This window comes from Oscarella lobularis, chromosome 4 (genome assembly GCF_947507565.1).
Source record: "Oscarella lobularis chromosome 4, ooOscLobu1.1, whole genome shotgun sequence".
Taxonomy (NCBI): Eukaryota; Metazoa; Porifera; class Homoscleromorpha; order Homosclerophorida; family Oscarellidae; genus Oscarella; species Oscarella lobularis.
Window position 1 is genome coordinate 3,083,349 of NC_089178.1, and position 19,569 is coordinate 3,102,917.

At 46.6% G+C, this 19,569-nt stretch overlaps 10 protein-coding genes across 15 annotated transcripts; 2 read left to right on the forward strand and 8 right to left on the reverse strand.

Moving 5' to 3' along the window:
* Position 1: 1 nt before the first annotated feature.
* On the reverse strand, positions 2 to 664 carry LOC136185907 (high affinity copper uptake protein 1-like). Its single transcript, XM_065973119.1, has 4 exons — positions 626 to 664; positions 492 to 567; positions 269 to 437; positions 2 to 221 (listed from the first exon to the last, which is right to left on the reverse strand). The coding sequence occupies exons 1-4, from the start codon at positions 662 to 664 to the stop codon at positions 2 to 4; spliced, it is 504 nt and encodes a 167-aa protein (XP_065829191.1).
* A 181-nt stretch (positions 665 to 845) lies between these two features.
* Positions 846 to 2,160, reverse strand: LOC136186661 (high affinity copper uptake protein 1-like). The gene is made up of 6 exons (XM_065974105.1): positions 2,031 to 2,160; positions 1,906 to 1,962; positions 1,678 to 1,835; positions 1,533 to 1,599; positions 1,261 to 1,477; positions 846 to 1,210 (listed from the first exon to the last, which is right to left on the reverse strand). Exons 1-6 carry the CDS (start codon positions 2,113 to 2,115, stop codon positions 1,006 to 1,008), a joined length of 789 nt encoding a protein of 262 aa, XP_065830177.1. The 5' UTR covers positions 2,116 to 2,160; the 3' UTR covers positions 846 to 1,005.
* Positions 2,161 to 2,171: 11 nt separating this feature from the next.
* On the reverse strand, positions 2,172 to 3,254 carry LOC136186658 (torsin-1A-like). Its single transcript, XM_065974102.1, has one exon. It carries the CDS (start codon positions 3,219 to 3,221, stop codon positions 2,250 to 2,252), a length of 972 nt encoding a protein of 323 aa, XP_065830174.1. The 5' UTR covers positions 3,222 to 3,254; the 3' UTR covers positions 2,172 to 2,249.
* A 13-nt stretch (positions 3,255 to 3,267) lies between these two features.
* LOC136186657 (torsin-1B-like) lies at positions 3,268 to 4,304 on the reverse strand. Of its 2 annotated transcripts, none has more exons than XM_065974099.1 (2): positions 3,963 to 4,304; positions 3,268 to 3,899 (listed from the first exon to the last, which is right to left on the reverse strand). In XM_065974099.1, exons 1-2 carry the CDS (start codon positions 4,290 to 4,292, stop codon positions 3,309 to 3,311), a joined length of 921 nt encoding a protein of 306 aa, XP_065830171.1. In that variant the 5' UTR covers positions 4,293 to 4,304; the 3' UTR covers positions 3,268 to 3,308. The 2 variants fall into 2 exon arrangements, with proteins under 2 accessions (XP_065830171.1, XP_065830173.1); XM_065974101.1 differs by having other exon boundaries at positions 3,268 to 3,427; positions 3,480 to 4,304.
* A 1-nt stretch (position 4,305) lies between these two features.
* LOC136186656 (uncharacterized) lies at positions 4,306 to 5,721 on the forward strand. Its single transcript, XM_065974098.1, has 4 exons — positions 4,306 to 4,371; positions 4,422 to 4,459; positions 4,517 to 4,586; positions 4,644 to 5,721. The coding sequence occupies exons 1-4, from the start codon at positions 4,335 to 4,337 to the stop codon at positions 5,588 to 5,590; spliced, it is 1,092 nt and encodes a 363-aa protein (XP_065830170.1). The 5' UTR covers positions 4,306 to 4,334; the 3' UTR covers positions 5,591 to 5,721.
* On the reverse strand, positions 5,672 to 9,816 carry LOC136186650 (two pore channel protein 2-like). Its single transcript, XM_065974091.1, has 30 exons — positions 9,683 to 9,816; positions 9,573 to 9,622; positions 9,431 to 9,507; positions 9,310 to 9,375; positions 9,141 to 9,249; positions 8,969 to 9,085; positions 8,845 to 8,922; positions 8,753 to 8,790; positions 8,638 to 8,704; positions 8,486 to 8,581; positions 8,310 to 8,430; positions 8,186 to 8,251; positions 8,073 to 8,137; positions 7,914 to 8,014; positions 7,773 to 7,854; positions 7,628 to 7,720; positions 7,450 to 7,572; positions 7,340 to 7,396; positions 7,248 to 7,289; positions 7,149 to 7,196; positions 7,053 to 7,091; positions 6,953 to 6,996; positions 6,788 to 6,899; positions 6,577 to 6,731; positions 6,445 to 6,517; positions 6,312 to 6,394; positions 6,181 to 6,262; positions 6,070 to 6,132; positions 5,897 to 6,018; positions 5,672 to 5,843 (listed from the first exon to the last, which is right to left on the reverse strand). Exons 1-30 carry the CDS (start codon positions 9,768 to 9,770, stop codon positions 5,768 to 5,770), a joined length of 2,433 nt encoding a protein of 810 aa, XP_065830163.1. The 5' UTR covers positions 9,771 to 9,816; the 3' UTR covers positions 5,672 to 5,767.
* Positions 9,817 to 9,828: 12 nt separating this feature from the next.
* LOC136186662 (dehydrogenase/reductase SDR family member 4-like) lies at positions 9,829 to 11,184 on the reverse strand. The gene is made up of 10 exons (XM_065974106.1): positions 11,080 to 11,184; positions 10,967 to 11,036; positions 10,813 to 10,920; positions 10,686 to 10,763; positions 10,613 to 10,636; positions 10,493 to 10,563; positions 10,391 to 10,442; positions 10,210 to 10,341; positions 10,090 to 10,145; positions 9,829 to 10,037 (listed from the first exon to the last, which is right to left on the reverse strand). Exons 1-10 carry the CDS (start codon positions 11,127 to 11,129, stop codon positions 9,923 to 9,925), a joined length of 756 nt encoding a protein of 251 aa, XP_065830178.1. The 5' UTR covers positions 11,130 to 11,184; the 3' UTR covers positions 9,829 to 9,922.
* A 21-nt stretch (positions 11,185 to 11,205) lies between these two features.
* On the forward strand, positions 11,206 to 13,810 carry LOC136186652 (DBH-like monooxygenase protein 1). Its single transcript, XM_065974095.1, has 13 exons — positions 11,206 to 11,523; positions 11,576 to 11,722; positions 11,779 to 11,946; positions 12,000 to 12,083; positions 12,130 to 12,297; positions 12,351 to 12,453; positions 12,505 to 12,674; positions 12,720 to 12,863; positions 12,912 to 12,950; positions 13,016 to 13,075; positions 13,142 to 13,269; positions 13,327 to 13,489; positions 13,540 to 13,810. Exons 1-13 carry the CDS (start codon positions 11,257 to 11,259, stop codon positions 13,720 to 13,722), a joined length of 1,824 nt encoding a protein of 607 aa, XP_065830167.1. The 5' UTR covers positions 11,206 to 11,256; the 3' UTR covers positions 13,723 to 13,810.
* LOC136186653 (E3 ubiquitin-protein ligase TRIM45-like) lies at positions 13,071 to 15,424 on the reverse strand. Its single transcript, XM_065974096.1, has one exon. The coding sequence runs from the start codon at positions 15,397 to 15,399 to the stop codon at positions 13,774 to 13,776; it is 1,626 nt and encodes a 541-aa protein (XP_065830168.1). The 5' UTR covers positions 15,400 to 15,424; the 3' UTR covers positions 13,071 to 13,773.
* Positions 15,425 to 15,524: 100 nt separating this feature from the next.
* Positions 15,525 to 19,503, reverse strand: LOC136186649 (uncharacterized). Of its 5 annotated transcripts, none has more exons than XM_065974090.1 (7): positions 19,234 to 19,409; positions 18,943 to 19,034; positions 18,346 to 18,888; positions 18,109 to 18,291; positions 17,909 to 18,058; positions 17,825 to 17,848; positions 15,525 to 17,671 (listed from the first exon to the last, which is right to left on the reverse strand). In XM_065974090.1, the coding sequence occupies exons 2-7, from the start codon at positions 19,019 to 19,021 to the stop codon at positions 15,738 to 15,740; spliced, it is 2,913 nt and encodes a 970-aa protein (XP_065830162.1). In that variant the 5' UTR covers positions 19,022 to 19,034; positions 19,234 to 19,409; the 3' UTR covers positions 15,525 to 15,737. The 5 variants fall into 5 exon arrangements, with proteins under 5 accessions (XP_065830162.1, XP_065830160.1, XP_065830161.1 ...); XM_065974088.1 differs by having other exon boundaries at positions 15,525 to 17,770; XM_065974089.1 differs by having other exon boundaries at positions 17,807 to 17,848.
* Between the last annotated feature and the right edge of the window lie 66 nt (positions 19,504 to 19,569).

The following is a 19,569-nucleotide window of genomic DNA, read 5'->3' on the forward strand; positions in this document are numbered from 1 at the left end:
CTTAGTGTTGGCAGTGCTCGCTCTTTTTCGACGGCGCCACTTGCTCGCATCCTCGCACGCGAATTCGCACGTTGAAAAGACCGTATCCAACGCCGGATCCGAAGAGAATGCTCACGGCTAGCCACACGTTGTACGTCATGAAGACGAGCATGAGAAGATAGCTGACAAAGATTTGAATCATGTGCAGAACGATTTGGAGGATGTGATCCAAGACGGGAAGACTAAAAAAGATGAGCGTCACGTACGCCAAAACGATTTCCTTATGTACGTGATGGTGGTCTCTTCCGTCGCCGAGCAACGAAGCGACTTTCCCTGCTTCTGTCGATTTCGTTCGACGGATCTCGCGATCGCTTGCCGCATCAATCGATCTCGAAACCACTTCAGAGCCTCGTAGAAAACGGCGAGAAAGAAAAAACCAAACGACGCTCCAACGACATCTGAACAGATACTTTTTATATACTAAAGACGTCGTCAAACGTTTCTATCCTTACCCCCAGCTGTATCGAGACTCCAGCTTTTGAAGAGCACATTAAAACCCAATTCAGCATTGAAGTACATGGGCATCATCTGATAAGACGATCTTAGAAGACGCGAATCGAATAAAGGGCCTGGGGGTTTTTCTAACGCCGTGATGGTTCATGTTCTCCATTTCGTTCATAGCCATCTGTTCTTTCGTCTCGGAAGCATTCGTTGTATGAATTGGAGCTTCGGCAGTGGGCACGGTGTGATGATGATGATGAGGGATGCCACTACTTGCTGAGACGCACGGGCCCAAGGCGTTGAGAATTACCACAACGATCACAAGCAAACGCATCGCAGCTTCACAACAACGCAGGGGTATCACGTGAGATACAGACAACTATTCTTCATGTGGGACAAGTGCCTCTAGCAGCTAAAATATCAATGGAAAAAATGAGATACGAAGAGACCTCTAGCCTCTTCGCAAATAAAACCAGCTAGTTAGTGCTTAGTGAGCTCAGCGACGCAATTAAGAGACATACGATTTTAGTGACAGTGCTCGCTCATCTTTGAAACCGATGTGCGAGTCGACACAAAGGCTCCAAAGACAAAATACCCGAAACCTGCTCCAATAATGATGCCGAGCCCGATCCACACGTTGTACGTCATGAAGGCGAGCATGAGAAAATAGCTGATGAGAACCTGAAGCATGTGCATAATCGTTTGAAGCACATGATCGACAATGGCAATACTGAAACGAAAAGTGAAAGGCATATTCATAATCACTATCTACGATTTTACCGAATGACGGTATCCTTCTCAGTGGTGCACTCCGGAGGAGTCGATCTCCTTCTATATTCAATTCCATTGCCATTCGAATTTGCATGAAGCGCTTCCTTAAGCTGGGCTTCCTTCTTCGCTTTCCGGATTGACTTTCTCATCATCTTTTCTCTCACCCACTTGAGACCCTCGTAGAGAGCAGCGAGAAAAGCGAACCCGATCGACGTTCCGACAGTAGCTAATTTTAAAAAATTAAATTAGAATTCTCTATATGTATCACACAATCAACTCACCGCCCACGGAATCCAACGTCCAGAACTCAAACAGAACCGATATGCCCTGATCAATATTAAAAAACATCTAAATAAAAAGGGAAATACAGAAATAGGTCGGAAGCCTCATTAGAGGAAGGGTTTCATGCAGGACACAGAGACGTACAGTGTGACCTCCACTGTGGCTTCCATCGTCTCCACCACCGTTGTGACTTCCATCGTGATCCGGAGGATGCGTGACGTGATTCGGCGGGTGCGTGCCGTGATCCGGAGGGTGTGTGCCGTCGTCATTGCTGTGGGTGTGGCCCGAATGATTGTGCGTGGCTGGACGCGAGAAATTCTTCTTTAGTAATGCGTGTGCGTCGACTTTGGACGCTTTTCGCTTTTCTCTTACCGCTCATGTTCATGTCGCTGGCGTGTGTGGGATCCGGGTGGCCTGCGTGGGGGTCCGCTGTTCATGGGAAAAAAAAGGAAACGATCTCTTTCTCCTTCGTTCGTCTTCGTTCTTTTTCCGCGTACCGCCGTGGCCTGTCATCGGTGGCATGGTCGAGCCGCCGCATAGCGAGAGGAGGCCGAAAAAAAGGATCACGCTCACGTCGCGCATGAGATCGAAGCCGGAAGCCAGTACACTGGTAGTCGTGGTATGTGGGAGAAGCTAACGTGCGTGCAGATGTCACCTGATGACGCCCCTGATGACACCCTTCATCACATTCGCCCGTATACAAATTGCGATTATAATTATGGGTCGTACGAATGAATAGCTACTTTCGTCGTTATCTTCTTGCATCCAGACGACGAGTAGAGTTTTTCGTCTTCAGGCCAGTATGTCAACTCGTCGGCCACCCTATTGATTACGGTTTGGGTAAGGAACATATCTTTCCTTTTCATTTCCGCTTCGGCGCACAATTTCACGTGCCGTCGTTCCAACGGAAGAAAGGGCACAAAATAATCAATAAGATGATTTGAAATTAATCTCGAATGCCACAAAGAACCGTCCTTTTCATTGAACGCCGCCACACTGAGAATGTGATCGAGTTCTCTAACTTTGATGTCTTCGCGTCGAATTCCCTTTTTGTACTGCTCCAGCATGTATTTATTAATCTTTGCAGCTCGACTGTTACTAAGGAAAATGAAGATTCCCTGACGAAAATCGACGCCATCGACGGCATGATGATAATCGACGAAAGGATAAATGACGTCAACTAATCCCAAAGGCATTTTATCCATCTCGTCAAAAACGAACAGAAATCGACCGCACGCTTTTCCAGCCTCAACAATCATATTTCGTAGATGTTCCTTGTACTCTTCTAATTTGCTTTCGTGCTGGTATTCCTTGGTGGCTATGATCTGTCGAACGTAGTCGCTACCCATACCTTTTCTGAACCAATTCTTGGCGATGAAATGGCTCACGTAATTCTTTCCACTTCCCGTTCCTCCTTCGAACGAGAGAACGAGCGCTTTCTGCGCCTCGTGACCCTGGCGAGCGTGACTCTTCAAGATTTTCGTGATGACGTCGACGGCAATGTGCTGGCCGAATACGTTCTCTTCCAAGTCCTTTTTGAGACCGGTTGCATTGAAATCGATCCAGTGCGTTCCAATGCAGCACTCCGATCGGCATGCAAACTGCTCATAGAACCACGAAGCGAAGGCAGTGGAGAAATTACACCTCAAGAGTGTGACGACAACGCTGAGACTCCAGAAAAATCGCATGGCGAACACACACGTCACACAGTAAAAGTACGCGCATGCGCGCCAACTTGACCTTTTATTAATTTCTGATAAAGTACAGAAAACAAGTTATCGAAAGGAATGATAATCTAATCTACTTCGCACTTTCTTACAGCCAGAAGATGAAAAGAGTTGCCTATCTTTGGGCCAGTAGTTGTGTTCATTGGCCACCGTATCCAGCAGGGCTTCTGTCACAAGCATATTGGCTTTTTTCATTTCCACTTCTATGCATTTCTTTACGTGCTGTCTTTCCAAAGGCAAAAATGGAACAATGTAGTCAATTGACTTCTTTTGTATCAGTTTTGAATGCCACAAATCGCTGTTCTCTTCACTGATAACGTTATCGAGCTCTTTAGCATCAATTCCTTCCCGTTTAATTCCCTTTTCATACTGCTTCAATAGATACTCATTAATTTTATCAGCTTGACTACTGCTTATAAAAATAAAGATCGATCGGCTGAAATTAGTGCCGTCTACGCTCGAATTCTGTTCAACAAAAGGATGAATGACGTCGATCAATTCTCGAGACAGCTCGTCCACCTCGTCAAAAATAAATAGAAATCGATCGCACTTTCGTCTAGCCGTCAAAATTTGATTTCTCAAATCAATCTTGTGAATTTCTTGGGCGTTTTTCAGCGGAAAGTGATGCGGAGCTATGATCTTAAAAACAAAATTGCTTTTCATTCCGCGTCGAAATAAGTGTTTGGCAACGAATTCGCTCACATAGCTTTTACCGGTGCCACTCATTCCTTCGAACGAAAGAACGAGAGGTTTCGTCGCATTTTCGCTTAGATTCGCGTGATTGATCAGTGCTTTTGTTACCAAATCAATAGCAATGTGCTGGCCAAATACACGAGACTCTAAATCGGCTTTCAGACTGGTTTCATTTAGCCCGATCCACTTCGTTCCACGGCAGCATTCCCATACGCACTCCGCCTGATGATAGGCCCACGAGCTGAACGCTGCTGCTGCTGCTGCAATCGCTGGTTCGCATGCAGCAGGACAACAAGCAGAAACGAGAACGATCGCCGAGAGGAGCGACCGCATTCTCATTCCCTAGCGCGCGCACTCTCTCCAAAAAAACGGACAAGAAAAATGAGTAAAGTCTACTACAACTTGAGGAGCAGAAAAAGTGAGAAACATTACTGAGTGCTCAATAAGCTCTGACTGACGTTGTGCCAGACGCGAAGGACAAGGACCCGTACCGAGACTTGCATAGAGTAGGGCAGAGCAAAGTTGAAGAGAGGCGGTTTAGACTGATTTTTTTATTGTAATAGGAAGTTAAAGAGAAGTTATCTGATCTAGAAAATGAAAACGCTCGGTATCCGAATCTGGAAGATGAACAGCGTAGCTACTGTACATATACCGTAGTGCCTATGTAGGACGATCTCTGCTCTTTTACAGATAATCTCTCCAGTGACAGCACCTATCAAGCACCCAGCAGCATCACGGAAAGCAGCAGTGAAGAGACCAGTGATGCAAAAGAGTATCATATGAAGGAAGAGTCCAGTTCCACTGAGAACAATGAGAAATCCACAACACAGGGCGATGAAGAAGAAAGAAGTACTGTTGACGACAATACGAAATCGTCAACGAGAAAAAAAGAAATGGGATGGGCGTGCATCTTGATACTGTGGACATGTTTAGTCGTCTTTTTTCTTCTAATGCTAAAACTAGGGCTAAACCAGAAAACAGAGAAGGCGGAGAAGACAAACGATGAAATTCAACTAGAGCACTTTTTCAATGCTCTTCCACGACTGAGAAAGGACTTTCCGTCTCAAAGCGAACGATTGTGGAGAACAATACAAGCGAGAAGTACAAAGCATCTCGACAGCAGAACGCTTACTGGCCGTCCACTTGTCTTAATGATTGTCGCGCAGCCGAGCACATCCGTCACAGCCAGTTGTTTTGCCAAGAAACTAGCAGATATTCATTCACTCAGAGGACACAAGCTTTTCAATGGAAAAGACTTTGAGTCTCTTTCTGGGGCAGATGCAAAATTGAAGTTGGATGAAGAATTGAGACGAACGTTGGAAGAAGTCGATGCCAAAGCTATAGTTGTGGACTATATAGAATTGCTTCCGCCAAAGTCGCCGTTTCTCTTCTATTCTTACTGCGATCAGTACGACAGTCCGTATGAAAGCGCTGTCATCATTTTCGTCGCTCACCTAAAACAGGAATTGAAAGGCGGCTTTTCTTTTTTAGACGCCGAGGCAGCGGTGGAGGATTTTCTCCTAAACGACATGTGGAGCAAACCTCCATATGACAAAGATGCCGTCGCTGCTCTCTTATCCCGAATCACCGATACCGTCCTCGTCGTGAATGAAGAACCGACACTTAATTGCACCTAGTATACAACTTCGTGACGGACGTGTACTGTTTGTGACTGTGATATGTTTTTTTTACTTGCTGAACGTAGACACTTGCTTGAATAAGATTGCGAGGGTAGTGTATTACTGAGTACAATAACTTAAAATTGCAATATACCAGCGAGCGCGCAGGAAGGCTAAAGAAAACAGATCAAGGCATTAGTAGACAACCAACTCAGCATGGGAATGAAGTTCGTGCATGATGCTGTGCTCAGATGGTTCCACCAAATTTCCACTGAAAAAAAAACAGTTTGACTTCATAGGTACAATAAAGGACGCCGTTCAAACCGAAATGCTCGATGTATGTAAAAATTCCTGTCCGTTGTCGTTCCAGCTGACGGCTCTGTCGTTTGGATGCTTGTTGTTTGGACGCCCGGTACTACATTAACCCTGGAAAAAGTTTCGTCGCCCTACAACGCAGCTCTATCACTAGAAGGACGTTCTAAATTGAAAGAACGAACCACGCTAGTTATGCGACGGCCCGTTTGATCAATTTTCAGTTCATCCCACTTTGAGATAAACGCCTGCCAGAGCTGCGTCACAAAAACAACTAAATCTCCATGGAATTTTACCTCCAAAACTAGAGCAATAAAAAGGTTGGCACAGACGACGGCCGAGGTAAACCACCAAGCAATAAAATAGAGTTGTGCCCACCTAAAAAAAATTATTAAAACCCTCGACTGATGTCTCTTGTGTCACTCACGGACTGACAGCATATGAGTAAGCTTCCAAAAATACTGACCAGTTATTGACAACCATTACATCCCAGAGAACGACGAGAGAAGACTAGAAAGAAATAAACCGCTACTAGAAGAGCTACGTGCGCATTCGATTACAGCAAAGTCGTCAAAATTGTTAGGAAAGTAGTGCAAGTTTTCGTACGTTCCGCACTGGCTCAATCGCGTTCCCCTAAGAATAATAATCCTCTCAGTGAGTCACCACACAATAGAGTCAAAGGAAGAGCAGACTTGCGGATGTGATGCATGTCACTAAACTTGGGGACGTTTCCTAGGCACTGCATGCCGAGTATAGCAAAGAAGTAGTAGGCCACCACAAGGATGCCCATAAATGGTGCGAGGCTTTTTACAAGATCAGCCAGAGTTCCGGTTATGACTCGCAGCATCTAGAAACGCACCAGGACATGGAGAAATATGTATACAACTGACTAGCTGGGCCTACCTTTATGTGAGGAATCACACGCAGAAGACGTACCATGATGAGAATGTTGACAATTCTGTACAAATCCCAGAGAGAAAGACTATGTAACGCCGCGCTGTTAGCGCGACGATGACTAGGAGGAAACTCTTCCATATTACGAAGAAACGACGGCACGGATAGTCTTACGCAAAGGGAAATCGATCAACACTAAATATCACTATCTGAACGACCTAGAGTGAGGAGACAAATAGTTACAACAAAATTCTTAAGCTGACTACTAGAGTACCATCATCCCCACAGCAACAACGCCATCATAAATATTTCCCTGAGAATATAAAAAAGTTGCGTATGGAAACAAAAAAAAAGACGTGCACTGAGTCACCTTGTTTGACGCATATTCTCTTGGTCCCAGGAAGCACAACATGAAAAGCTGAGAAACGAAATAAACAAGTGTTACGGTGGCGCTTCACATTCGCTTTACCTGCTCAAAGAAGTAGTAAAAAATAAATGACATGTTGACAATCTGTTCAAAATCAAATAATCCAAATTTCAATGAACAACGTAACGCCTCACGGCCAGTGTCGAATCGTCGTGAGCCATATTAGAGTCGTACTCGCGTACGAGTTCCAACTGTGCGAAAAAGCGGAATTTGACGCAGAGAATAATTTTAATTGCGTTCTTACTGTTATAACAAAGCAGTTGGCAATAGTTACAATATTTTGAAACCATTTATACCATCTGCTACGGATGACCTTCTGAGCTACTCGAACAACGGATTTTTGCGACAACGTAAAGTCTCTCCTATCCTACAACACGAAAAGCAAGGTAAACCAATGTCTATAGGCAAACGTAGTCACTAACGTCCACAAATTGGGATGGATCGAGATAGAGCGTGTCAAAATAGTCTCTAAATTCGACGTATGTCATACGATTTGACTCCCACTTGTGAAGATTCTTATAGACAAATAAATTAGAACAGTAGACTTTTTTAGTAGTCACTACTGACCTGGTGCATTTTAGGTTCGTATTGTTTAGGTAGTCTAATTCTATTCACTACCTGTTTGACCAGCGCCAAATCAACCGTATCACTAGATCAAATCAAAGGATAGATGATGGGGGGTATAGAAGAGAAATTCAGCTGCAGTACATTCGCTCCTTTGCTGGCGAATTAAGACGGCTGCTTTTCAATACTTCGAACGCAGCTCTCACCCCAACGCGTCGCCGAAAGAAACTTCCTTGCAGAGAACTCTACAGTATCAAGAGTAAATCAAAGAACCCCCCCAAAACGGCTTTTTGTTTGACATACAGCAAGGTATCCTCTGAATTGGTTATAAATTACCGCAGTCAACAAATTAAGCAATAAATAGAGACCTGGAGAAGAGAATTGAGCTCGTCTACAAGTACAGTATTATTAATTACCAATAGCAAGATAAACGATGAAATAAAGAGCGTAAAGACGGTGCTCTCTATACGCGGGAATCATGACTGCAGAAGAGTTCAAGTTTAGACGCAAATACAAAGACCGGGACGGAATAGATCACACCGTCTGGATTGTTGGCCGTCGTAAGCAAGACGAGAAGACTGATCATAGATGTCTCCAACGTCTGGAAATATTTGTGAGCTTCGGATCTCAACGTGACGTTGTGTGTTTTATTGTGCTGAGTCTATATAGGAAGGAACGAACGTAGGCAAGAACCTCTAATCAACAAGAAAACTCACGTAGTAACAGTGAAATTGAGTAGAATTATGATGATGAGGTGCATTAGCAGACGAGTGATTGGTCCCGTTATGAGAACTCTCTGGACCTTGCGATCGCTGTTTTGGCCCGCATCAATTACAAAGAAAGGACGCAAATTTATCAGTTTTTTTACGTCGTGAAAGAGAAGCATGCCGATCATGGTGAAAAAATAGATGTGCAATAGAAGCAAAAACATCACGCTAAATAAAGAAATTCATTAGAATATTTTCAAACTTGGTCTTTTTTACCTCATTATCTGTGGAACCGTTTTGCTTAGAGATTTTAACTAAAAATAAAAAAGCGTATTAGTTTGAAAAGGTAGCATACGGTTGCACTCTACAGTTTTCTTCATCAGAGTAGAATAATGTAATAAGAATACTGGACGAAATATTCTTCTCCATCTGGTCACGTGAGCAATCTAAACTAGATTATTAGATCAAGCTCGCTCTTACAAGAAATACAACCTCTCGACAATCCGTGCCAACTGTGACCATCCAGTCAATAATAGATATTATTATTACAGTAAAGTACAAAATGTGCCAAGCCTTTCGAATAAAACGTCTCATTCCCAAGAGATAGCCCTACATCAAAAATAGTAAAATGAATCTTTTTTAGTGAAGAGAGGAGAGGAGAAACCTTGACTGTAGCATCAATTAGAAAGATAAAAAGACACACGAATTCGATGGCCTCCGTCGTTCCACAAGGTGGAGTGTATCGTTTAGCACAGGCAGGATCAGACGATGCACTGATGATAGATAAATTATGGCATTATAAATTGTCAACAGAAAAACCGGTGGCACTGCACCTTATAGACGACGGCCTTTCGAAAAAAGTCAAGAGAAAAATGACGGCAATAGAAATACCGATCAACCTCAAAAAAACGGACTGTATTTTTGAAAATTGGGCCACCTGCCCAAGCACCCTACCATTGAACGGGACGAGAGTAATAGATTCCGTAGAGTTTCAGAGAAGCGCTGTCGATTTTGTGATGAATAGCGCGATACTGGAGAACGATCGGGGTTTTTTTTTTTACATTGTGGGAAATTTTTGTTCCGGTTTCCACTTTACCTGGATTGCATCATCGATAAACGTAACGGCTTGTTTCAAGCGTAAGTCGTCTGGAGTGCACAGAAAATAGCGTAGCGCCTACAAAATCGATCGCTGAGTTGTTGACCCACCGATCGTATTTCTGTTTCGAGGAGTTCGTTTTCCTCGTCGCCAGGCGATCAGCGGTTTATGGTCGCCTTCGCTTCCAGAGTCAGACATAAGAAAAAGGGGATCGCCGTCGGACTCCGTCGTGTCGTGAAGTAGGAGGAGGCACGAGTACAGTCACGAGATTTATACAGTGACGCACCTACACCTACGTAGAGACACGCGGCTGACAAAAAAAATGCGCACAGGGCGGGGTTTCAAAAACTTCAGAGTCTGGACAGCGCTCCTCCGGCTGCCACGATCGTTTCGCCGGTGATGTAAGACGACTCGTCGCTGCACAAGAACGAAGCCAATCCACTGACATCAGCTGTGGTACCAATTCTGCGGCGAGACTGAATATATGAGGGCGTGTACAACGATGCTAAGACTGTACCGTTTGAGAGGCAATTGCTGTTCAAATTTCTCCTTTTCTTCCGGGATAGACCAGAGCTAGGAAGAAATCATGATGTGTCGCATATGCGAGTCCAATGTGTTAGGGTTATTGATTTTTTACTGCCTGACTAAAACGCGTTTTGATCAGACCAGGAGCAATGCAATTGACTCGAATAGCTGGGCCAAGTTCTCTTGCCATCACCTTTGTCAGTCCAATCAAAGCCGTTTTGGTGACAGAATATGGTCCAAGGCCCTGAAAATTATTATAAACATTGCTGATATGCCTTAGTCTTGCGCGTCACTTCGAATGACGAAAATCCGGCTATAGATGAAATGTAAATAATGGTACCACCTCTATTTGTAACATTCGTTCCTTATACTAAGCAATATTGTCTCTGCTTTACCCTGCTGCTTCAATGTGGGGTGCAGCCAATCCGGTTAGTGATGCTGCAGATATAACATTGACGTCAAATAACTAAATTAGACAAATCGAGCATAAAAATAAGAGACCTGGTACCACCAACCTTGGTCCAAACTTCATCGGAAGTCTACAAATAAATTATCAGGTGCATGTTGAATAGCTAACTAAATAAATACATTCAAGACGTGACCAAAGACGGGATTAACAGCAGCGTTGGAAACTAAGATGTCCAACTTGCCATATGCATCGATAGCCTAGTACAAACATAGCAACATGCATTATTAAAATTTTGATTTCTGCAACCTTTTTTATTAGATTTTCTCTGTCTGTGCTCTTTCCCACGTGACATGGTATTCCAGTCACCTCTAGATTTTCTTCTTGGAATTGTTGCACGCATCTTTTTACATTTTCCTAACAATCCAGCTGAAAACTCGAAAGCTACTTGCTCGCGGAGCACCTGCTTTCTGCTACTGATAACGACCTTGGCTCCATCTACGGCAAGCCGTCGAGCAATAGCAAATCCAATACTAAATGAGTGTTATATTGTATACAGGCAAATAATCACTCTACCCTTCTGTCGACGCAGTCACTACAGCGACCTTTCCAGCGAGTTTCTTCATTCTTGTCAAGTTGTGTGTGCAATTGGTGGATCGCGGACCTCGTGATCAAGACCCGTAGGTGACACTCCTACTGTTTCCGCAGAGGTCACGCCTCTTCTGCAGAGGTCACGGCTTGATAGTCTCAGTCATGAGAACCGTCTTCTTTCTCTTTGCTTGCGTTGTCTTAGCAAGCACCTCTGCATCCCTAAGTCGAAAATACGATTTTAGCGTCAGCTTGGATGATGCCAACACTGTCTGGCTTCATTGGACGGTCGACCACGTCATGGGCATAATCAACATCGGCATCGAAGCGAAAACGACCGGATGGATCGGATTCGGCTTATCGCCAACCGGACAAATGCCCGATTCAGACATCGTCACAGGTTGGGTAAAAGATGGCAAAGGCTTTCTTCAGGCAAGTGAAAAATCAATAATCGATTGCAATTAACTAATTGATTGATTATTAGGATCGTCATTCGTTGGGCAGGTCTCTTCCGCCGATCGATCCCAAGCAGAACGTTGAGCTAGTTGCGGCGACAGAAGACAATATGATGACGGTGCTCGAGTTCACGCGAAAAATTCGTGCCTGTGAGCCCAATGACGCCGACGTTCCCGTACGAGAAAATTCAATTATTTCGGTCTATTTGCTGCTGTATGTTTGTTTTGTTAGCCTGGCACTTCGAACGTGATCTGGGCATATCATCATGAAGACCCTGATACTATCAATGGACTGATGCAGCATCAGAAAATGGGCGGAAAGAGCGTCAATTTGCTGAGCGGACGTACTGTGAAACCGTTTCCGAGTGGGACTCCAACCTTTGATGTGAAAACAAACAATGTTAGACAAACAAATGCGAGTTTGCTTCTGGTCTTATTTACCTATCTGTTCAGCTTACAGTTCCATCTGACGCTACGACGTACTGGTGCAAGCCAGTGAAATTGCCCGTTCTACCAGAAGGAGGCTACTTGCTTGGAGTAAATTTTCCTTCTTCTAGATTTTGACGATTGATGGTTAATTTAGTTTAAACCAATTATTGGTCACAAAGCCATCGTTCATCACATGCTTGTCTATCGATGCGACACCGCTAAAAATTATCTTGATCAAGAAGGCGTATGCGGCACACGTGATAATAACATTAAACGTTGTTGGGGCGTCAGTGCTATTGGAGCGTGGGCAGTCGGTGGCAAGGTTTTCTATTTCTATTCTGGAGAGAGTAGGTGTACTGAACCTTTTTTTCTTAGGAGATACATTTTCCAGATGATGTTGGCATTCCCTTCAGTGGAAAGGACGGCGTTCAATACGTGATGATTGGACTGCACTACAACAATGTCGATATGAGATCAGGTGAGAGAAGAGCGTAACCAATTTCTTTTTGCTAGCTTCAGTGTATGACAGATTACGTCGACTCGTCCGGGTTCAAATTCTACTATACGACAAAGAAACCCAAACAACTCGGATCTTTGCTCGAATTCGGTCAAATTGTATCGTCCTTGACTTTTTTTGTTCCTCCCGGATTGCCAAAGGCTACACTGAAATCGTATTGCTCATCGCAGTGCACCAACGCCGTAATTTTTCCTCGTCGTACTGTAGCCAATTCATCCTCGTTTTAGGGAATTCCGTCTGGAGGCTCGACGGTTTTTTCTGTGTTTTTTCACTCTCATACCGCTGGTGTTGCCATTCGGCTTAGGCAGTTTCGCAATGGCCAAGACCTAGGGTACATCGCTCACAACGAGCACTACGATTTCAACTATCAGGTGAGCTCATTCAAATGCTACTCTCGCAATGTCAACTCTTCTATATAGGATTTTGTGACTCCTCTGAGAAATGTCACGATTCTGCCTGTAAAGAAGGCCTTTGCTTCTCATTAATTAAAAACGTTTTGAATCCTAAAGGGGTTTTTTCTTAGGGCGATTCGTTTCAGACCGAATGCGTTTACGATACATCAAAAAGGACAAAGTTGACCGTGGTAAGTCTGACTTTTGATTTCACGTACACCGCAACAAAAACCGGCACGGCGTGCTTGTGTACGTAGGCAGGTCTTAGCACGACAGACGAAATGTGTCTGGCTTATACGATTATCTATCCGGCTGCTACTGTTCAATCCTGCGTGAGCGAAATTCCATCAGCTGCTCTAGCCGATCTAACCGAGAAAGCAGATAGGCATTGATTAAATCATTCGGTCCCTTAGAACGCGACTATTAACAATTTGTTTTCTAGCCAAGGCTGGGGAAGCTTTTTTGGAAGTGATAGCAATGGACTCCGGCAAGCATTACTCACTCTCAATTTCTCCAAACCCGGCGCTGACGCCGCGTATCTTGATTATTTTGCTTCAAAGGACAGAAAGATTCAGTGTACAGGCGTCGAACACAGCGCCATAATCGTACCAATTCAAATATACACATTTCAATTGATTCAAACTGTTTTCTTTAGACGGAGCAAACAGTGACCATTCCCAACGTGCCAGCGGAGCCCGCGCCCGTCAGACCGCAATGCAAAAATACCCTCAATCAACCGCCAACAATTGCACCCATTTCTGCCTCTACCCCTACCCCAAGTTCAGCAGCAAGAGTCGAATACGGGTTCTTACTGCTGCTGTTCCTGCTGGTCGTCTAAGACTAACGTTTTTGATAAATGTTTGCGCTCGTTGATTATGTTTGTTTTTTTCTATTCCACTGTTGTGCAATCTGACTTGTGCACTAGAGAACCACAGCAGGACCAATGCTTGCATCCTGGATGCCCAGGATGCCCGTGACCGCATCCCGCAAAGCCGCCCGGCATGACACCGCCGCATCCGCACCGAACATTCTTCTTCCCGCCGCTCGAGCAAAACGTGCAACAATGCCACACGCCCTTGTGTCGTCGCCGTCTCGGCAAGACGCGAACGAGAAACGGGCTCCCGTTCACGTGTTCCCCATTGACGGTGACGTTGAGTCGATGTTCGCCGGCCTCGTTCGAAGCGAATTCGATCGTATAGGTCCCGTCTTCGCAGTCGACGACATTGCACGAAATTCCACTGCATTTCCTATTCTCCATCTCCGCCTTGACGGAATCGCCGCCGCGACATCGACGCTCCCCGTATCGATCTCTCGCCACCAGCGTCACCGTTTTCGTTTTGGCGACGCTCGTCTGAAGAATAGTCGTCTCCGTGGCGAGAACGCTGTTGACGGGATCCGTGCCCTGGCCCTCGACGACGCCGACCGCTTCGTCGCAACTCAAAACGCTGAGAATTTCGCTCGAACAAAATCGAATGTAGTCGTCGGCTTGCGGTCGACATGGAACGGAGAGTCGCATCAGCTCTTCGAGACGTCGCGTTAGGGGACCCTTCATGACGAGCAATTCCATTTTGCCGCCGTCTCGAAGCGCTTCCGCTGCAAACTGACAACTCGTGTTTGCGTCGTCGATCGCTCTTTCGAGCATCGCCACTTGGCAATCCAAAACGGAGAGTTTCTGCTGTTGAATCGAGTCCAAAGCGGCCAACAAACTTCGCTTTTGCTCGTGTAGAGCTTTCACTCCCGAATCGATGACGTCACAAATTTCGCGCGCCACGACGGCGGCGCGTTCTTTTACGCGATTCTCCACGTCCCGTACGTCGACGAGACCCTCTTTGAGATTGGTCACGTGTCGACGCGCTTCGTCGAAGAGACGCGTGAGCGCGTCGCCGTGTCGAGTGCACGCGTCGACGAGCGACGTGTAGCGATGATCGGCGTGTTCGCTCAGCGCGCAATCGGCGCACGCCAATCGCTCGCACGTGTCGCAATAGAGCGTCAAGCGTTCACCTGGATGCACGTGACACGAGGATGATGACGATGAAGAAGATGACGACGAACTGGCGGCGGCGGCGGCGGCGTCGCGACGCGCTTCGTCGATCGACATGAGCCGATGGTTGGCCGTTCGACGCTGGCGACGATGCGCTTGTTGGCAAAATTCGCAGAGAAACGAGAGACAGTCGGCGCAGCGCGAAATGGCGACGATTCCCTCCGTGCACAAATTGCAGGCGTGGCGAGGGGTTCCGCCACCTTCGCCGCTGCCGCCGCCGCCGCCGCCACCGCTGGCTACTTCGAGAAGATTGCTAACGAATATGTCGGTGGGGAGACCGCGAATTCCGTCGTCGGAAAGGCGCGTTTGGACGCCGCACGTCGGGCAAGTGACGACGAGATGCGATTCGCCGTTCGCCGGCTCGGCGAGATCGTCGAGACAGCTCGCGCAGAACGTGTGTAGGCAGGTGAGAAGCTTGGGATCGGCGTATCGTTCCGAGCAAAGCGGACAGCGAACGCGACCCGTCTCCGACATTCTTTCTCACGCGAATGTTCTCACTTTCGTACCGCACGCTACGTAGCATCTGCAGGCGCCTGCACCTGTTGCGGTCAATAAATTTGATTGGTCATGTTCCATTTGACAGGTGCGCGCGGACTCAATTAACCATTCGGAAGTAAATTTTAATTAATCATGTAAACTTGAAAGCCACTAGAACTGGGGAGGTTATCGTAGTAGAAAGAAAAAAACAAAAATCACATCATGCAATTTTAATAAGAGAAAAAGAAGCAATCCTTACGTGAAAACACCTAATGCTAATCGATTAATTGAAATGCCTGAACAAAAGGGAGGGGTTGGTAGTAAGTAGACTGTAGTCAGGTATTGCATTCATTAGCCATCGTTTTCAATTTTTTATGCAGCTCGGTGAAAGACGGTCGATTCTCCGGCTCTCGACTCCAGCACATCATCATGAGCTCATACGTGGCATCGTCGCACACTTTGGGCCGCTCCAACATAGTCCGTCCCTCCAGTCGTACAGCATTCTCAATCACGTCCTTGTCGGACATTTCTTGATACGGTTGACATCGAGCCAAGGTGAAGATCTCCCAGGACGTGACGCCGAATGACCAAACGTCGGTCATGATGGTAAATTTGCCGTAGAACGTTTCCGGTGCCATCCATCTTATTGGCAATATCGCTCGGCCAGCCAATCGATAGTAATTCTTCTCGTAGACGGATCGCGTCATGCCGAAATCGGCTACCTTGACGACGTGATTCGAACCGACCAAACAATTCCGCGTCGCCAAGTCGCGATGTATGAAAAACTTGGAGGCGAGATACTCCATGCCGGACGCAATTTGCGAGCTCATTTTCAACAGAGTTCCGTAGGGAATCGATTTCTCCGCACTCGCCGTCGCCGACTGACCGGGATGAGCAAAACGCTGAAGATACTGATTCAAATCGCCATTTTGCATATATTCGATCACCATAAAGCGCGGCTGCTCGGCGCTGCAGACGCCGAGCAGACGAACGACGTGCTCGTGCTGAAGCGGCGCCATGAACTTCACCTCCTTATTGAACGCCTCCTGCATGTCCTTGGACGCGCCCTTGTGCAAGTACTTGAGCGCCACGTTCGTGTCCTTCACGCACAGTCCATTTGATCGGCCCTCGGTGAAATCTTCCATGAGAAGTCGAGTCGCAAACGCCTGATAGACTTCGCCGAATTGGCCCTGTCCAATGAGCTTGTGCTGCGTGAATTTTTCCGACGGCAATTCGAGCGGACCTTCCTCGTGCAACAGCGGCGCCGGATCGGCGTAAATCGACTGATACGGCAACATGCCGGTCGGCGACGAGAGGGGCGATTCGCCGCTGATCGACGCGTCGAGGAAGAATTCCGGCGTCCAATTCTCCTCGTGCTCGATCGTCGTCTTTTCGGCGAGAAGACGCGAGTGCCGTTTCACGGCGTCGACCGAGGCGTAGATTTCGAGATTGACGACTTTTCGGAGAGCGGCGCGACGCGGATCGGTCGCCGAGCGCGCTTTGCCGTTGCCGACCGTCTCGTATACGTGATAACTGCCGTCGCCGAGACCGCTATCTCCCGATCGATGACGACGACGCTGGACTTCCGAGTGAGATTTCGGTATGGGTTTGGGAGGAACTGGCGGCGATGTGGCCGGCGCGCTGCCTGCTTCTGCTTCGCTATATATGTTCTCTTCGTCGCCGGTATCGTCGTCGTTTCTCTTATTTTCCGTCGATACTTGAACGTTGACTCTCATCACCAATTTTGCCGGCATGCTTCCTTTTCGTCCTTTTTTTGACTTTTTTGTTGGCGGTTTTTCTGCTGACATGCTCTTTGATTTTCCCAAGCCGTCCGCCTGAGCGTAGAGCGGCCCCTCGGCGGCTTGATTCAAGGGAAATTTGCATAGAGACGCAATTGGCGCGCCCACCGGTGTCGCCGTTTCTGCTGACGTCGTCTCCGTTATGGCAACTTCGGCGTAATCAGCGTTCGTCTGGTCTCTTTCCCCGACGCCGTTATCGCAGTTTGAGTGACAGTCCGGCGGTATTTCGTATGCTGGTTCGCTGTGCGTTCCTAGTACGTCCGAGTCTTTCTTTACAGGAGAGGGAATATCTTCGTGTCCGTTTGCCCTCTCGTACTTCATTGCGACGACGTCCGATTTGCGACGGGGGCGGCGGCGGCGGCATCGTTGATGATGACAGAGAAGAAATACGACGAGAATCGCGACAGCTGCAAGGACGAGAAGAGTGCCGATGACGATTCCAGCTATGGCGCCGCCAGACAGGTCAGAAGCTGTAGGAAAAGTTGAATCAGAAGTTGAATTTATAGTAGGACTCATGCTGGTAACTGTTGGAACACTGGTATCATTCAAAGTTATAGTAGGACTCACTGCTAGAACACCACTATCATTCGCAGGGACTATCGTACCCAATGTAGCGTTACTACCTTGAGATTCTGAAGTTGGGAAGGCTGAAACAAAAAAAAAGAAAATGAAACAACAGATAATGAGAAATTTGAGGCGGTATCCACCTGGACAATTGTTTAATGCCCCGCTGCGGATTTTAGCGATCATAAAAGTGAAATTGCCTTCTTCTTTGCGCCATGAAATAGTGTTAAACGGTGCATCAGACTCGCTGTTACTGGGATCCACTTTTACCTCTACTCTATGGCAGCCATCATCTGCACGCGCACAAGTTGCGTTGATAGAGAGTCAGTTTAGTTTTTCTTACCTGATGATCTGCTAATGCACGTATACGCCCCACACAACCGTTTCTCGTCAGCAGTACAAAGCGTTTCTATGTCTGCGTTTATCTTAGAAACGGTAGCATTGCATGAAAATTTTCTTTTCTGCGCAAAGGATAATATTCCACTTGGGGTTGCAAACGCTAGTCCTGTCTCGTTTTCTGCCACGTCTACAAAAAACAAGTAAGGTAGAAACAAATACGAGACGTGCGTTTTTTACAAACCTTCTCCCTCATATTGTATTTCACCTATAGCCATTCGAGATGCAGACAGTGTGAAATGCATTTCCACCTTTTTAGCTGCCAGGCCGAATAGAGGAATGGTTATGTTTTTCAGATCGCAAGAATCGTTTTCTCTTTTGTGTTTTTTCTTTATATGAAGCTGCAGGCTTTCGTTCCAGTACAAATAAACGTCAACTTGTTCAAATATTCGGATTTTCTTGCTGCCGTTTATCTGTTTATCCTTCAGTGCATTGATGGTAACGTTAAAAAGTTTTCTGCTTTCATTGAAGGCAAACGTCATGTTCACTTCTCTACCTGACACGCGACCGCCAAACCAGTTTTCGCAGGCATCCCCCGTGCAGTTGTATACGCACGTCGTTCCAAATATGCCGTCAGTCAATTTGCTCGAATGACTTAAGTCTGCTTTGGATGATGACATTTTATTTGGCCCATTTTGAATCGTTGCTCCGTTCCACTTGTTCCAATTTGATCCGTTCTCCTCCAACTTCAATACCGAGGGTTTCGACACGTTTAGGAGTTTTGCTCCTAAAACGACAACGGCGATTCACTCAAAAATGAGCCTCCCCTTCCAGAGCTCACCGACTGCATGGGCGTCCACGAGAAGTGCGACGACGAAAACCCGGACAACAAGAGCACTCCATTTACGAGGAGGGCCCATATCGTCTCTCTCTCTAGGACAATAGAAATGCCTATATAACGCCTCGGCGAAAATCGTGAAGCGACGGCAAGGCGGCAGAGGACGACTACTTCGCATGATTTACGGGAAGGACGGCAGACATGCAGCAGAAAGCGTTTAGCGGAACGAAACGAAAGTCTACCTTTCGCTTGTCTTACTCACGTCGACACCCCACCTATGCTTACATCTAGTACCTCTCCGGCTATACGGCGCGCGAATCTAAGCGTTTCGGATCGAAAGACGAACGATGGTTCCTTTCAGCATTATGATACGCAGGGCCCAAGCGTGCTCTAGCGCTTCGACCCCCGATGGGAGGTTTAGTGGGGCCGTGGCGAGACCACTCTGGGATACCTATGTACTTGACGCAGCGAGAGACCTTACTTCACACTGTAATAAGGCGATAGCGAGCCCGCTCGGCCTTTTCCACGAACTGACGATACGATGCGCTCTGACGTAATGCTTAACTTCCGCGTGTGACGTCACTGGCGTGGCTCATTAGTAGACTTCAATAGTGCGCCGCCGTCGTGCGA